At 44.6% G+C, this 16613-nt stretch overlaps 1 protein-coding gene across 3 annotated transcripts in view; it reads right to left on the reverse strand.

Moving 5' to 3' along the window:
- Positions 1-16613, reverse strand: part of ABL2 (ABL proto-oncogene 2, non-receptor tyrosine kinase) — a 93840-nt gene that overhangs the window by 30637 nt on the left and 46590 nt on the right. Inside the window, exon 1 of one of the 3 annotated variants that reach the window (XM_054037551.1) lies at positions 13387-14016. The exons of 1 other annotated variant lie outside the window; for it this stretch is intronic. In XM_054037551.1, the coding sequence (XP_053893526.1) occupies positions 13387-13489 (103 nt within the window). In that variant the 5' untranslated portion in view covers positions 13490-14016. Of the gene's footprint in view, positions 1-445; positions 555-13386; positions 14017-16613 lie in introns of those variants that run through there. One more of the 3 variants, XM_054037550.1, reaches the window with a different exon arrangement.

Consider the following 16613-nt stretch of genomic DNA (forward strand, 5'->3'; position numbering starts at 1 on the left):
TTGATCAAGGAAAAAGGTTGTGTCTCATCCACCCTTTCCTCTTCCTGTTCTTTGTTCCCACTACAGAATTTACTCCCTTCCTGGCACACTCACTTTCCCATTCAGCCAATTTGCAAGGTACTTTTTCCCCATGCTAGTTACTTCTCGTCCGGCACAAGACTGAACAGAAAGTTAAAAGAAAGTCCTAAACCTGACATTTTAGAATCAGATCAAACACTAAAGTTCTCTCCTCCTCTGAAATAAAATCTGTATAACTGTTCAATATGACAAGTTTTAATGATCCTCTAAAAAAAAACTTTACAAAAACAGAAATCCTTAGGCTTCCTATAGCTGATCTTGTACTATAAGGAAGAAAGAGACTTTTGTTTCCTTTCAAGTCCTCTATTCAGTGTACCTAGCAACAGAGGCATGAAGGGGTGCTGTGCAGCATTTCCATGCACCATACCTGTGAAATCAGATAAATCAGAATCAGAGGCTTCATTGCAGAGACAGCAAAGCAGGTTCTCCTCTTTGCCATAACTGCTGGACTGTAGTAGAACCGTTCCCAGGATCATACTGTGCTCAACAGCAAGCAAAAGGAACTGCTATACACAAGCAGTCTTAGAATTCCACTCCCAGCACAAGTCATTCCATGTGATTATTACTCACATGACTGGGAACCAATAGGAAAAGCTTCACTCCAGGAGCAAGAGGAGTCGTCACTGAGAAAACACATTTTATGTTCTATCTAGCTACTATTGCTAGAAGTATAGTAAGGGTGGAGCCTCCCAGTGCGCTGTGGACAGTGTAAGGAGGAGGTGGAGAATAGATTCCAAGTTGAAACATCTCTGGCATCAAGCAAGTTAGTCTTTGTTCCATTAGGTTTAGCAAATTAAGACCATAAGAATCATGCTTTCTCCAAGGAAACTGCTAGCTTTCATCCAAATTATCTATCATGTCATCAGTTTAAGGGGGCCACCCAGCTTGAATCATTTTCCACACCACACGCAACTGCTCATGTGCTATTTACAGGAAACGACAAGTAACTACATTAAAGAAACATTAAAAGAGAGTGAGTAAGATGTACAAAAGCTAGAGAACTGATAATCAGTGATAAAAATGCGCTGATGTTGACATTCTGGTCTTAACTCATACCTTTTAAAAAGACAAAGTATAAACAGCACAGTAAACCTACATTTTTTGTTTATGAATATCCAAGTCAGATCACTTATGTTATTTCAAAGGACCACTGTCAAACTGATTATTTTTAAATTAACTAATTTAAATAAACAAACCAGTTTATTGAGCTGCCTTTAAAAAGGAATTTTTGAAATTCCTGTAATTTTTATAAGGTTTTCTCTGCATTCCTTTTGATGTTTGTAAGGATTTAACAGCAGCAAAAGAGAAACTAACCGGCTGGGGGAAGGAGTTGAAACTTACTATACTTAAGGCCCTTCCTTTTCAGTTTTTGTTTTAAATTTCCCAGGAACTGGTGGGTTTTTATTTAAAAAATTTAAAAATGGGAGAAAATTGGTAAAAATCAAAAACAAAGGGCAGTGGGCGGGGAAGTGCAATAACCATCTGGCAGCCGAGGAAGTCTTCCGCTCCCTGCAGCAGCTCGCTGGTCTCAGCTGCCAGGACACAACTCCTTCCCATCTCTCTCCGCCACTGGTCAGAGAAAGCGGGTGGGGCCATTGTAAAAGGCCAGTCAGGAGGGGAGTGGAAAGCTGCAGCCACTGAGCACTGGAACCCTTGTTAGACAGAGCCCCCTCCTGACCCGCTGGCCCTTTAGCACAGCCCTGCCTGCTTCCCCTGTGCAGAATCAATCCAGCAGGGGAAAAGGACAGGGCTCTGTTCCCTGGGGCTCTGTGCCTTCAGCTCCTGCTTGTAGAGAAGGGTAACTGCAGGTTGGGGGTTGCTGTAGCTGCGCAGTAGGGTAACAAGTTGGGCCAGGGGCCTATTCCTGGCAGCTGAGACCACCCCATAGAGCCCTGTCCACTTCCCCTGCCAAACAGAGTCCCTTCCTGATCCAAGTCCGTCAGAGTGGCCCCGTCCACTCCTGCATTAAAAGGGCTGAGGTCAGGAGGGGGCTCTGTCTGCCACTCATTGCTGATGGGGTGCAGCCTTTCACTTCTTGCAGCAGTTGGGCAGTCTTAGTTGCCAGAATCTGGCTCTCTGACTGTCTTGCTCCCTCCCCACTGTGCAAAAGAAGTGGATGGGCCTGTGATTTTTATTTAACTTTCTGGATTGAAGGGTTAAGGGGAAATCAGTAAATATCAATAATCATAGAATCATAGGACTGAAAGGGACCTTGTGAAGTCTTCCTAGTCCAGTCCCATACACTCAAGGCAGGATTAAATATTATCTAGACCATCCCTGACAGGTGTCTGTCTAACCTGCTCTTAAAAACCTCCAAAGATGGAGATTCCACAACCTCCCTAGGTAATTTGTTCCAGTGCTTAACTACCCTGACAGTTAGGACATTTTTCCTAATGTCTAACCTAAATCTCCCTTGCTACAATTTAAGCCCATTACATCTTGTCCTGTCCTCAGTGGTTAAGGAGAACAATTTGTCACCCTGCTCTTTATAACAACCTTTTACGTACTTGAAGTCTTATGTCCCTCCTCAGCCTTCTCTTCTCCAGACTAAATAAACCCATTTCCCCCCCCATCTTTCCTTGTAGGTCATGTTTTCTAGACCTTTAATCACTTTTGTTGCTCTCCTCTGGACTTCCTCCAATTTGTCCACATCTTTTCCCGAAGTCTGGTGCCCAGAATTGGACACAGTATTCCAGTTGAGGCCTTATCAGTGCTAAGTACAGTGGAAGAATTACTTCTCCCATCTTGCTTACAGCACTCCTGCTAATACATCCCAGAATGATGTTGTTTTGTTTTGTGGTGTTTTTTTTGGGGGGGGGATGGGGGGCGCACATGCCAGTTTTACACTGTTGACTCATATTCAGTTTGTGATCCACTGTAACCCTCAGATCCTTTTCTAGAGTACTTCTTCCTCGACAGTCATTTCCCATTTTGTATTAGGAAGGAATGATCCATTGCTCAAAGTGCAGTACTTTGCATTTGTCCTTACTCAATTTCATCATGCTTAACTCAGACCATTTCTCCAGTTTATCATGATCATTCTGAATTATAATTCTATCCTCCAAAGTGCTTGCAATCCCTCCCAGCTTGGTATCGTCTGCAAACTTTATAAATGTAGTTTCTATGCCATTATCTATATTATTTATGAAGATATTCAATAGAACCGGACTCAGGACAGATCTCTGCAGGATCCCACTCAATATGCTCTTCCAGCTCCATTTTGAACCATTGATAACTCCTCTCCGAGTAGTTTTTTCCAGCTAGTTGTGCACCCACCTTATAGTAGATTCGTCTAGGCTATATTTCTCTAGGTTGTTTGGGCTCATGTGAGTCAGTATCAAAAGCCTTACTAAAGTTGAGATGTATCATATCGACTGCTTCCCCCCATCCACAAGGCGTTATCCTGTCAGAGAACGACATTAGTTGGGTTTGACAGGATTTGTTCATGACAAATCCATGTTGACTGTTACTTATTACCTTATTTTCTTCTAGGTGCTCACAAATTGATTATTTGCTCCATTATCTTATCGGGTACCAAAGTTAAGATGACTGGTCTATAATTCACTAGGTTGTCCTTATTCCGCTTTTTACAGATAGGTACTATATTTGCCCTTTTCCAGTCCTCTAGTGTCCCTCTCATCCTCCACGAGCTGTAATGGCTCAGAGATCTCTTCAGCCAGTTCCTTAAGTATTCTAGGATGCATTTCATCAGGCCCTGCTGACTCGAAGACATGTAACTTGTCTAAGGGATTCTTAAATTGTTCTTTTTCTATTTTAGCCTCAGATCCAACCCTGTTTACACTGATGTTTCACTACGTCAGTCATCCGATCTCTTAACTTGTTTGGTGGAAATTGAAACAAAAAAGGCATTCAACACTTCAGCCATTGTAAAATGAAGGGCCCTAACTATACTCCAGTTTTTCTCAAGTTTTTTGGAAGGAAACCCCTCAGGAAAATGAAACTAACTGTGCCCCTCTAAATCTCAGCCATGTTAGAGGCCTACACAAGTTAACTGGCAGATCTCCAATCCATTTCAACTCCCCTATATTAATCTTCCACACACCCCATTTTAGGAAACAAGTGTAGCTCTTCATAAATATAACACTTCCTCCTTTCTTACATGCTTTGCTAAGAAGTGAAATAGTTAATGTTCACATCAAGAGTAGCATCAAGAGCATCTAAATTAGCATTCACTGAAACCATAAAGGAGTGTACTCTCTGCAATACTTTTCAACACCTACGAGAATGATCAACAAATCCATGTTGGCCCAAGAAGTTTTATCTATGCTGATGAACTATGCATTGCTGCCCAAGCCAAGATCTTGCCCAGCTTGAAGCTATGTTAACATTGGCACTGTCTGGGCTCTCAGTCTATTACACCAAGAACCAATTTTGTGCAAACCCAGAAAAACAAAAGTGAATCTCCATTTTTGGAATTGTGAGGCCAATAGGCAACTCAACATCATCTGGAATGTGGGGATCACTTGCCCACTTCTGGAAGCCTGTCTACCTTGAAGTGATGCTAGACTGCACTCTTTCCTTCAAGGCACACATGGAGAAGACAAAAGGCAAAGTTAGCCCGTGGAACAACATAGATAAGACAGGCAAAGGGTGCAGAAAAAGGCGGAACACACAAGCAGAATGAACAATGTGATGGCAGCAAACACATCAGTTCCACTATTTATTTATTTATGTGGTGGGTTTAGATACGAGGGCATCAGCTAAAGCAGAGGTGGGCAAATTGCAGCCATGGCCGACCTCCAACTCACAGCCATGGCCGACCTCCAACTCACAGGACCCTCCTGCCCGGCCCCTGAGCTCCTAGCCAGGGAGGTTAGCCCGCGGCCCCTCCCCTGCTGTCCCCCCTCACCCACAGCTTCAGCTTGCCGTGCCGCCAGCACTCTGGGCAGGGGGGCTGCGAGCTCCTGCCAGGCGGCGTGGCTGCCAGTCCTGGTGCTCTGAGTGGCATGGTAAGGGGGCAGGGAGGTTGGATAAGGGGCAGAGGGTCCCGGGAGGTAGTGAGAGGATGGGGAACAGGGGGGTTGGATGGGGGCAGGAGGTCCTGGGAGGGGGTGGGGAGGTTGGATAAGGGGTAGGGGGTCCTGGAGGGAAGTCAGGGGACAGGGGGCGGTTGGATAGGCATGGGAGTCCCAGGAGGCCTGTCAAGGGGCAGGGGCAATCAGGGAACAGGGGGGGTTGGATGGGGGTGGGGTTCCGGGGGGGCAGTTAGGGGTGGGGGGTCCCAGGAGGGGGCGGTCAGGGGACAAGGAGCCGGGCGGGGGGTTGGATGAGTGGGAGGTCTGAGGGGGGCAGTCGGGGGTGGGAAGTGGGCGGATCGGAGACAGGGGCCAGGCTGTTTGGGGAGGCACAGCCTTCCCTACCCAGCCCTCCATACAGTTTCAGAACTCCAATGTGGCCCTCAGGCCAAAAAGTTTGCCTACCCCTGAGCTAAAGGGACAGAGGATGCTGAAGGGGAGAAGAGGTCAAGGGGAGTGATGCTGAGGTGAAGAGGATGGGGATGTGGGGGAAACAAAAAAATTGTTTTTTGTTGATGTTTTTACACTAAGATGGCTGTCCTCATGTAAAATGGAATAGCCATTGATGTAAAATCCTAGTGGAGACAAAGCCCTGTAGTCTTTATCTCAGTGAGGCTAGTTGAGGAAAACCGCAGGTGGGAATATAGGATTAACCTTGATAAGCCACACTTAGGGTATGTCTACACTACGGGATTACGCCAATTTTACAGAATTCAATTGTTGGCAACAGATTGTATAAAGTCGAATGCATGCGGCCACAGTAAGCACATTAATTCGGCGGTGCGCGTCCATCTACCGAGGCTAGTGTCGACTTCCGGAGTGTTGCACTGTGGGTAACTATCCCATAGTTCCCCCAGTCTCCCCCGCCCATTGGAATTCTGGGTTGAGATCCCAGTGCCTGATGGGGCAAAAAACATTGTTGCAGGTGGTTCTGGGTACATGTCGTCAGGCCCCCCTCTCCCTTCCTCCCTCTATGAAAGCAACAGCAGACAACCGTTTCGCGCCTTTTTTCCTGGGTTAACTGTGCAGACGCCATACCACGGCAAGCATGGAGCCCGCTCAGCTCAAGACAGCAGTCATGAACATTGTAAACACCTCGCGCATTATCGTGCAGTCTATGCTGAACCTGAAAAACCAGGCGAGGAGGAGGCAGCGACGGCAGCACGGCGACGAGAGTGATGAGGACATGGACATGGATACAGAATTCTCTCAAACTGCGGGCCCCGGCGCTTTGGAGATCATGGTGTTAATGGGGCAGGTTCTAGCTGTGGAACGGCGATTCTGGGCCTGGGAAACAAGCACAGACTGGTGGGACCGCATAGCGTTGCAGATGTGGGACGATTCCCAGTGGCTGCAAAACTTTTGCATGCATAAGGGCACTTTCATGGAACTTTGTGACTTACTTTCCCCTGCCCTGAAGCGCCAGAATACCAAGATGAGAGCAGCCCTCACAGTTGAGAAGCAAGTGGCAATAGCCCTGTGGAAGCTTGCAACGCCAGACAGCTACCGGTCAGTCAGGAATCAATTTGGAGTGGGCAAATCTACTGTGGGGGCTGCTGTGATGCAAGTAGCCAAAGCAATCACTGAACTGCTGCTACCAAAGGTAGTGACTCTGGGAAACGTGCAGGTCATAGTAGATGGCTTTGCTGCAATGGGATTCCCTAACTGTGGTGGAGCGATAGATGGAAGCCATATCCCTATCTTGGCACCGGAGCACCAGGACAGCTAGTACATAAACCGCAAGGGGTACTTTTCAATGGTGCTGCAAGCACTGGTGGATCACAAGGGACGTTTCACCAACATCAAAGTGGGATGGCCGGGAAGGGTTCATGACGCTCGCGTCTTCAGGAACACTAATCTGTTTAAATGGCTGCAGCAAGGGATTTACTTCCCAGACCAGAAAATAACCACTGGGGATATTGACATGCCTACAGTTATCCTTGGGGACCCAGCCTACCCCTTAATGCCATGGCTCATGAAGCCGTACACAGGCAGCCTGGACAGTAGTCAGGAGCTGTTCAACTACAGGCTGAGCAAGTGCAGAATGGTGGTAGAATGTGCATTTGGACGTTGAAAGGGTCTCAGGCGCACTTTACTGACTCGCTCAGACCTCAGCCAAAGACAATATTCCCATTGTTATTGCTGCTTGCTGTGTGCTCCACAATCTCTGTGAGAGTAAGGGGGAGACATTTATGGCGGGGTGGGAGGTTGAGGCAAATCGCCTGGCCGCTGATTACGCGCGGCCAGACACCAGGGCGATTAGAAGAGCACACCAGGAAGCGCTGCGCATCAGAGAAGCGTTGAAAACCAGTTTCATGACTGGCCAGGCTATGGTGTGAAAGTTCTGTTTGTTTCTCGTTGATGAAAACCCGCCCCCTTGATTGACTCATTCCCTGTAAGCAAACCACCCTCCCCCTTCGATCACAGCTTGCTTTCAAAAGAAATAAAGTCACTATCATTTAAAAATCATGTATTCTTTATTAATTGATTATAAACATCGGGAGAGAACTGACAAGGTAGCCCAGGTAGGGTTTGGGAGGCGGGGAGGAAAAGGCCACTTCAAAAGTTCAAAATAATGACAGCCTTTTGCTTGGGCTGTCCACTGGGGTGGAGTGGCAGGGTGCACGGAGCCTCCCCTCCCCCCCCCCCCCCATTCTTGGGCGTCTGGGTGAGGCGGTTATGGAACTTGGGGAGGGCGGTTATACAGGGGCTGGAGCGGCACTCTGTGACCCTGCTGCAGTTCCTGAAGCTCCACCAAATGCCGGAGCATGTCCATTTGATCACGCAGCAGCCCCAGTGTTGCATCCTGCCTCCTCTGATCTTCCTGCCGCCACCTCTCATCTTGAGCGTCCCTCCTCTCTTCACGTTCATCCCTCCTGTCCTCACGTTGGTCCCTCCTGTCCTCACGTTCATTGGCAGCTTTCCTGTACTTTGATACCATGTCCTTCCACTCATTCAGATGAGCTCTTTCATCGCGGGTCGACTGCATGATTTCTGAGAACATGTCATCTCGTGTGTATTTTTTTCACCGCCTTATCCGAGATAGCCTTCGGGACGGAGGAGGGAGGCTTGAAAAATTTGCAGCTGCAGGAGGGAAAAAAGGGAGAGAAGTATTTAAAAAGATACATTTTACAGAACAATGCTTATACTCTTTCACATGAACAACACTATTCACATTACATAGCACATGTGATTTCGGTACAAGGTCGCATTTTGCATCTTAATATTGAGTGCCTTTGGTGTTAGAGATCACAGACGCAGGGCCGGCCAACAGAATTCGGCTTGCATGCGGCCATGGTAAGCCATTGTCTTTTGGCTTCTGCAACCTTCATAAAAGCAGCGCCCTCCTTTCCCATACCAAGCAAAGCCCGTTGAGTGCTGCGGTGTTAACGTGCAGCAGCAGAAACCAAACTAACCCCCCCAACACATCCAATTCTGTGGGATGATCGCTTTACCCCTCCCCTGATACCAGCCATGCGGTGCGGGAAGATCCCTGCTAGCCAAATGCGAAAAGCTCAGCGCCAATGAACACCCCCCCCCCCACCGCTTGGCTAACTGCAGGGAAGGATTTCTTTTCAGCCACAGGCAAACAGCCTAGTAGGAACGGCCACCTCTGTCCCCTTAATTAAATTCCCGTATTACAACCAGGTTACCATGAACAATATCACTCTCCTGAGGATAACACAGCGAGATAAAGAAAGGTTGTTGCTTGAATGCCAGCAAACATCAGGACCATATGCTGCCAGGCTTTGTCATGCAATGATACCAGATTGCTTGCTACTAGCATGGCGTGGTCAAGTGTCCTACCATGGAGGACGGAATAAGGCTGCCCTGCCCAGAAACCTTGTGGAAAGGCTTTTGGAGTACCTCCAGGAGAGCTTCATGGAGATATCCCTGGAGGATTTCCACTCCATCCCCAGACACGTTAACAGACTTTTCTAGTAGCTGTACTGGCCGTGAATGCATCCCAAGTCCTCAGGGCAAATTAATCATTAAAAAAAACTATTGCTTTTAAACCATGTTTTATATTTACAAAAGGTACACTCACCAGAGGTCCCTTCCATGGCTTCATTGTCTGGGATACCGCCTTGGGAGGGTTGGGAGGGTACTTCAGTGAGGCTGAGAAAAAGATCCTGGCTGCTGGGGAGAATGGAGTGCTGTGTGCTCTCCGCAAGCTCATTGTCGTCGTCCTCCTCCTCCTCCTCATCTTCCCCGTTCGCAAAATCCTCAGGCATGGCTGAGAGTACCCCTCCTCGGAATCCACCGTCAGGGGTGGGGTAGTGGTGGCGGACCCCCCTAGAATTGCATGCAGCTCAGCATAGAAGCGGCATGTCTGCGGCTCTGCCCCAGACCTTCCATTTGCCTCTTTGGTTTTCTGGTACGCTTGTCTGAGCTCCTTAACTTTCAGGTGGCACTGATATGAGTCCCTATTGTGGCCTCTCTCCATCATGCCCTTGGAGCTTTTTTCAAATGTTTTGGCATTTCGTCTTTTCGAATGTAGTTCTGCTAGCACGGAATCCTCTCCCCATACAGCGATCAGATCCAGTACCTCCTGTACAGTCCATGCAGGTGCTCTTTTTCGATTCTCAGACTGCATGCTTACCTGTGCGGATGAGCTCTGCGTGGTCACCTGTGCTCTCCATGCTGGGCAAACAGGAAATGAAATTAAAAAATTCGCGGGGCTTTTCCTGTCTACCTGGCCAGTGCATCAGAGTTCAGATTGTGACTGCTCTGGACAGCAATGATGCACTGTGGGATAGCTCCCGGAGGCCAATACCGTCGAATTGTGCCCACACTAACCCTAATTCGAAATGGCAATGTTGATTTCAGCACTACTCCCCTCGTCGGGGAGGAGTACAGAAATTGATTTTAAGAACCCTTTATGTCAAAGTAAATGGCTTCGTTGTGTGGACGGGTGCAGGGTTAATTCCATTTAACACTGCTAAATTCGACCTAAACTCGTAGTGTAGACCAGGCCTAAGGTAAACACTACAGGTCCTTGTCTCAGCTATTGATGTAAAATCCTAGTGATCTTGACATAAAAAAATACACCTTTTTGGCAGCGAAGGTAAGCTTTTTCATCTCATTACTCCTAATTGTACACTGTTGCGCTAGACTGAATTCCTCTCTCTCCTTTCTGTCAATACCCTTCCAAACATCTGTAGATGTATGTATTCTTTACCTTGCCCCTGCATCCCTTTCGATGGTTCTGAAACATATCATCCTTGTGGCACACATCATTTTTTACTTCTTCCCCAATTCCAGACAACTACTGAACTCAAAGTGCCCAGAACCAAATACAACATTCTAGCTGCCAGACTTACATCAGGCTCTTACAAAGAACCTACAGATCATCAAATTTGGATGTTTTAGGGCAGTGGTTCTCAAACTTCTTTTTCGTGGACCACTTGAAAACTGCTGAGGGTCTCGGCGGACCACTTAATGATCTTTACAATAATTAGCTAATGGTACAAACAACATTTGGAAAATGCTTTGGATAAAAGCGCTATATATAAAAACAAAAAAACAAAAAACTTTTTTTTGTTCGACAAATAAAAGCACACAACTCATATTTTAACATCAGCAGTCTTACCTTTTTAATGTAATGGATGTGCCCTCTCTCCCCCGCTGCAACAGCCTGCGAGCTAGGGCTGGGAAGGAGGGGGAGTCTCTCCCTCTTCTGTCCCCGCCGCTGCAGCCCCCGAGCTGGGGATTGGAAGGGGGCCCCCCCAAAACCACAGCAGCCACAGAGCTAGGAAGGACGGCAGTCTCTTCCCGTCAGCAGCAGCCCTGGCTGGGGAAAGTCGCCTTTTTCTCTGTCTGCTGCAACCCTGGACGTCCCAAATTCCCTCCACCCCCTCTTCTCACCCTACTGCCTCCTCCCACGTACCTCCTATTCCCCCCAAGGCCACCACCTCACCTTACGTGTGCGTCTTCTCTAGGGTCGAGGCACCTAATTAGTGGAGCAATGCCTTTGTGGCTTCACTAATTAGGTGGGTGCCCCTTTATTCTCTCCTGTGCTGCCACCCAGGCGCGCACCTTAGAGGAAACTATCCGCGGACCACCTGAATGGAGCTTGCGGACCACTGGTGGTCCACTGATCACAGTTTGAGAATCTCTGTTTTAGGGTTTAAATTGTTCACCAGCTAAAATCAGGAAAGAAATCCCTCTATAGCTCACTAGCAAACAACTAGATATATTACGAAGACATTGCAGCTTGCACTGAAACATTTGGCATTGCCATTTTTAGAGGCTCAACTGCAGATTAGATGACCCATTGCTCTTTTCCAGGACAGGAATTCTTAAATTATAATCTGAGTGGAGGTAGTTCATTTATTGTTACAGTATAAGAGACTGCATCTTTCTCCCTAAAAACACCAGGCACCCTGAAGCACCCTGGAGAGGAAAGGAGTGAATTGTTAAAATAAAAGCACCTAGAGAAGTTGGCTTTATTTCAATCTTAAAATATATTTTAAGATGACATAAAAGACTTCCACTTAAATACTAGAGAGTTAGCCCAGTAATCTAATAGTGGTGTGTCCACTACCATGTAGGAAAGTCATGTTGGAGGTGTACTGGGAATGCTATGGAGACCATGTGATCAGCCCACGAAGAAGAAAGCATATCACTCACTTTACCCTTCAAGCCAATTAAACTCTGCAAGGAGTTCAATCCAACACCTTTAACCCAATAACAAATTAGAGGAGGGATATCTTTAGGGCTATCAGAGGCATAAAAATGATTGAAGAAAAAAAAGTCACTATTATTGGTAAAAGATATAGCTAAAAATGACTATTAATATGCAATAATGAAGGCTGTTCTTGGGTGGGAGGAAAGAGAGTAGCAAACATGGCCCACTTGCAGTACTTGCTCTTTGGGTTTCACAAAGCTAAAGTATCTTGGATATTTGCAAAAATGACCTGCTTTATGATAGCTGAGAAAATTCATAATGGCAAATCTATGTTACCACTACACTCGAGCAGCAGCAAAACTACAGACACAATGACAAGTTGGGGTAAAAGGCAATATGAAGACACACACAGGCTTGAAAGATAGCTGAGGAACTGTGTACACACTTATGATGAGAAATCTAGTATAGCTACATCCCCATTAGCAGAACAGATTCCACTAAGGCCTTGTCTACACTACCAGGGTAAGTCAACCTAAGTTACGCTACTCGACCTACGTAACTGAAGTCGACATAGCTTAGGTCGACTTACTGGGTGTCTACACCGCGCTGCATCTACGGGAGATGCTCTCCCGTCAACTTACCTTATTCTTCTTGTTCTGGTGGAAGACTGCAGTCAACCAGAGAGCACTCTGCAGTTGATTTAGCAGGTCTTCACTAGACCTGCTAAATCAACCGCCGATGCATCGATCGCAGCAGCATCGATCCCTTGTAAGTGTAGACATGACCTAACTCTCAGCAAGTGTGAATTGTAAAGAGGTCTAGGCAAGGGTGCATCTTCAAATATTAAATTATGGTAACTTAACTTCAAAGTGATATTCTGCATATCAGGGAGCTTGGGAAAGAGGAAGCTAAAAATAGTCATTTTAGCAGGGGAGAGCTACACATCCTGGTCCACAGAATTCCAAGGTATAAGTCATTTAGGGAGACTTACTACCAAAAAGTCAAATGGTTGTCAACTGTATAATCTATTTCAAAGTGGCTCAAATGAACCTTCCATAATTCTGGAAAAGATTGTATGTGCCAATATACATTTCCAGAAATATCAAACATGTAGAATGACAGCTAGAAACAATTTTTGGGGAGGAGACAGACTAGTTTTACTGCGAATGTAATATCTGACAAACAATGCACCCATCTAAGATTAAGTGAGCTAGAAGCATTGATGCTAACAGAATAGCTACCTGGCAAAGTAAGTTTGTTCTGCAGATGTCAAGTAGCAGCTATTCACACCCTCAGAGAATATCCCAAACTATTTGATCTCCAAGTCATGTTTCAGTGATTTGAAGTAATTCTTTCCAACTCATGATTTTATCATGACTCCTATAATGTTTGGTATTTTTCTTAAAGTCCAAACTCCTGGAATAGCATGACTGCATTAAAATCTCAGTTTCTTGTTTTTGTTGTGTTTTTAAGATAAGTTTCTAGCCTTCAGAGTTGCAGAGAAAGGCTTGAAAACATGAGCTAAAGTCTCAAAAGTCAGAAAGGAAATAATACCAAAATACTATTTTTAAAGTAAATCTCATGGTTTTTCGAGGCATGATTGATGATTTTTTAATGTTAGGGTTTGGCAATACTGCTTACCTTTCTGAGGATATTCCAAGGGCAAAGTTCCCCAGGTGAGCTGATACAATCTGAATTTCCAGTACATCAGTTTAACTCTTAAACGCAATCCCAAGATGCTCATTAGCGCAGGACTCACTGCTCAATTCCATCAAACCACAATGAATATTCAATAACTACCAAGTCTATGCAGTCACTGGAAACACCAATACACTCTGGCTTTAACAAAATTTCCAAAAACTCATATGTGTAGCACCAACTGCCACATGCTGTTCAAGATTATAGCTATTTTCTTTGTTTGACCAAAACAGATTTCATAATACTTTTTTTGTTTAAACACAAGAAAAATATTTTTAAATGTGAAGTCTTTCATGCCCCTCACTCCTTCAGATGCATTTATGTTGAAAGAGCAAATAAGCTGAAATTTTTCCTTTCTTTCCAAGAAATTACAAGCTCAAGCGTAAATACTCCTGCCCCTCAGCCCCATAAAATGAGAGCAGACCAGGAAATAGCATTAAGGTTTTTCTGGTTCTCATGTTTAGAGCTTGAGATCTCACGCTGTGAATCTGATATTCACAGCAAAACAACTCAGTCTTCTTTTATGCTGAGAGTTATAGTTGTGCCAGCTCTGTCTCTCTGGCTTCTCCAGTTTCTGAGAGATCTTCTGAGTGGAAGAAAGTGTGTATGTAATCACAGATATGCATGCGTACACACTATATTTAGGTACTGGCTGCAGTGTCATTTCCTGTTGGCTAAACCAAGACACTTCTAATTGGCTCAGTTGATACAGACAAGGGACTCCATTCACAAGCCTAATTCCTGCAGCTGCTAAATGTCCAAGGTATCAATAGCACCCAGACTGCAAGAGGGGAATTCATAGCTCAACTTGGACAGCTTTTCAGTTTCAGGCTGATGTCACTACATTTGTTTTTTTCAAATCTGCTGGCAGCAGTATTTACTCACCATGCCTTTGCGCCCAGCACTTAGGGACACAATGCACTCATTGAAATTACATGAGCTCAGAAAAAAGGTCGTCTTTTCTGGCTTGGAGGTGTAGGTGAAACAGCTTCTTAGCCCAGCAAGCTTCACTAAAGAACTTAAACAGGTACAAAAAGGTATGCTTGATATTGTGTATGTTAAAAGTAATCAATGTTACACAGAGAACACAGAAAAAAGATGGTGAACAGAGAATTAATCAGATGCCAAGTCTGGACTGTTTCTTTGCCAATTACATGTACTAAATATTAACACTGTTACCAGGCCCAGCAGGAAGTCAATGGAGGAGGACAAAGAAATTAAATGAGTTGGGATTTGCTCTTCACCCCTAAAAATGTTGAAGACGCCACTCCAAGATCTACTCTTTGAGGTAATAAACAGTAGGTACCATCAGAAATTGAAGTATCAAAAGTAACAGTATTGGAACAAATAGATAAACTTAAGAACAAATTATTACCAGGACTGGATACATCTATGACTTGAGGTGGAACTTGAAGTGACTGAAATGCTAACAAAAGACAGCCATTTAAATGCTCGAAGACAGTAAATGTTTTACCTATTGCTGAATAAAAGTGATTCTGAGAATCACAGATCAGTTAGCCTTCTTTCAAATATCAGGAAAGCTGGATGAAACTATAATTAAAAATAGAATGATAATTATATGATCGAGACAAGACAGCACCACTTATACAAAGTAAATCATGCCTCTAATCTATTAGAGCTCTGAGAATGTCAACTAAACAAAGGAGAACCAGTTGACAATTTGGACTTTCAGCAAGCCTTTGATAAAAATCTCTTGTTAGTGGCTATTAAGTTAATTAGGTGGTCATGAAGTCTGAGGTAAAATCATATTGCCTCTATATAAATCCATGGTATGCCCACATCTTGAATACTGCATGCAGATGTGGTTGCCCCATCTTAGAACTGGAAAAGGTTCACAAAAGGGCAACAAAAATGATTAGGGATAAGGAACGGCTTTCATATGAGGAGAGATTAATAAGATTGGGACTTTTCAACTTGGAAAAGAGACAGCTAAGGGGGGGATATAGTAGAGGTCTATACAATCATGACTGGTGTGAAGAAAGTAAATAAGGAAGTGTTATTTGCTCCCTCTCAAAACACAAGAACTAGGGGTCACCAAATGACATGAATAGGCAGCAGGTTTAAAACAAACAAAAGGAAGTATTTTTTCACACAATGCACAATCAGTCTATGGAACTCTTTACCAGAGGATGTTGTGAAGGCCAAGACTATAACAGGGTTCAAAAAAGAACGAGATAAATTCATGGAGGATAGGTCCATCGATGGCTATTAGCCAGGATGGGCAGGGATGGCATCCCTATTCTCTGTTTGCCAGAAGCTGGGAATGGGCGACAGGGGATGGATCACTTGATGATTACCTGTTCTGTTCATTTCCTCTGGGGCATCTGGCATTGGCCATTGACAGAAGACAGGATTCTGGGCTAGATGGACCTTTGGTCTGACCCAGTATGGCCGCTCTTATGTAAATTATTGATATATGTCATTAACTGATTAATAGCTAGAAAGTAGGAATAAATTATCAATATTTCAGATGGTGCAATGTTTTAACAATAGGGATCCAGAAGGTTACATGCTAGAACCAGTGTTGCTAATTATAGTTCAGGATCTGGAAAGGGGGATGAACGCTGAGATAAATTAAATAATTTTGTCATCTGCAAATATTACTAAACTTCAAATGGGTGCTAACAAACCATTAAATGAATGGGAAACATGGGGGGGATGTTTGTGCTCTCTTTGTTGTTCTCTCTCTGGACGAGAGAGGGACCAAGGCAGGAAAAAACTATCTCCTAAAAAACATACCTAAAATGAGCATCTAAGATTACAAAAATTGTAAGTAAAGCAAGAAAATGCGTTAGATTATCTTTTGTTTTAGCTTGTGAATTTTCCCTATGCTAAGAGGGAAGTTTATTCCTGTTTTTGTAACTTTGAAGTTAAGCCTAGAGGGGAATCCTCTGTGTTTTAAATCTTTTTATCACCCTGTAAAATTACCTTCCATCCTAATTTTACAGAGATGCTTATTATAAAGAAAAAAGTAAAAGAAAGTTCTTCTTTTAAAAACCTAATTGATTTTAGTGTCCTAAAAATAAAGGGTCTGGTCTGTACTTTTATTAAAGGCAATTGGGTGGTATATTATTCTCAAGTCTCCCCAGGAAAGGGGGTGAAGGAGCTTAGGGGACTATTTCGGGGAAATAGGAACTCCAAATGGCCCT

The sequence above is a fragment of the Malaclemys terrapin genome, chromosome 8 (genome assembly GCF_027887155.1).
Source record: "Malaclemys terrapin pileata isolate rMalTer1 chromosome 8, rMalTer1.hap1, whole genome shotgun sequence".
Lineage (NCBI taxonomy): Eukaryota > Metazoa > Chordata > Testudines > Emydidae > Malaclemys > Malaclemys terrapin.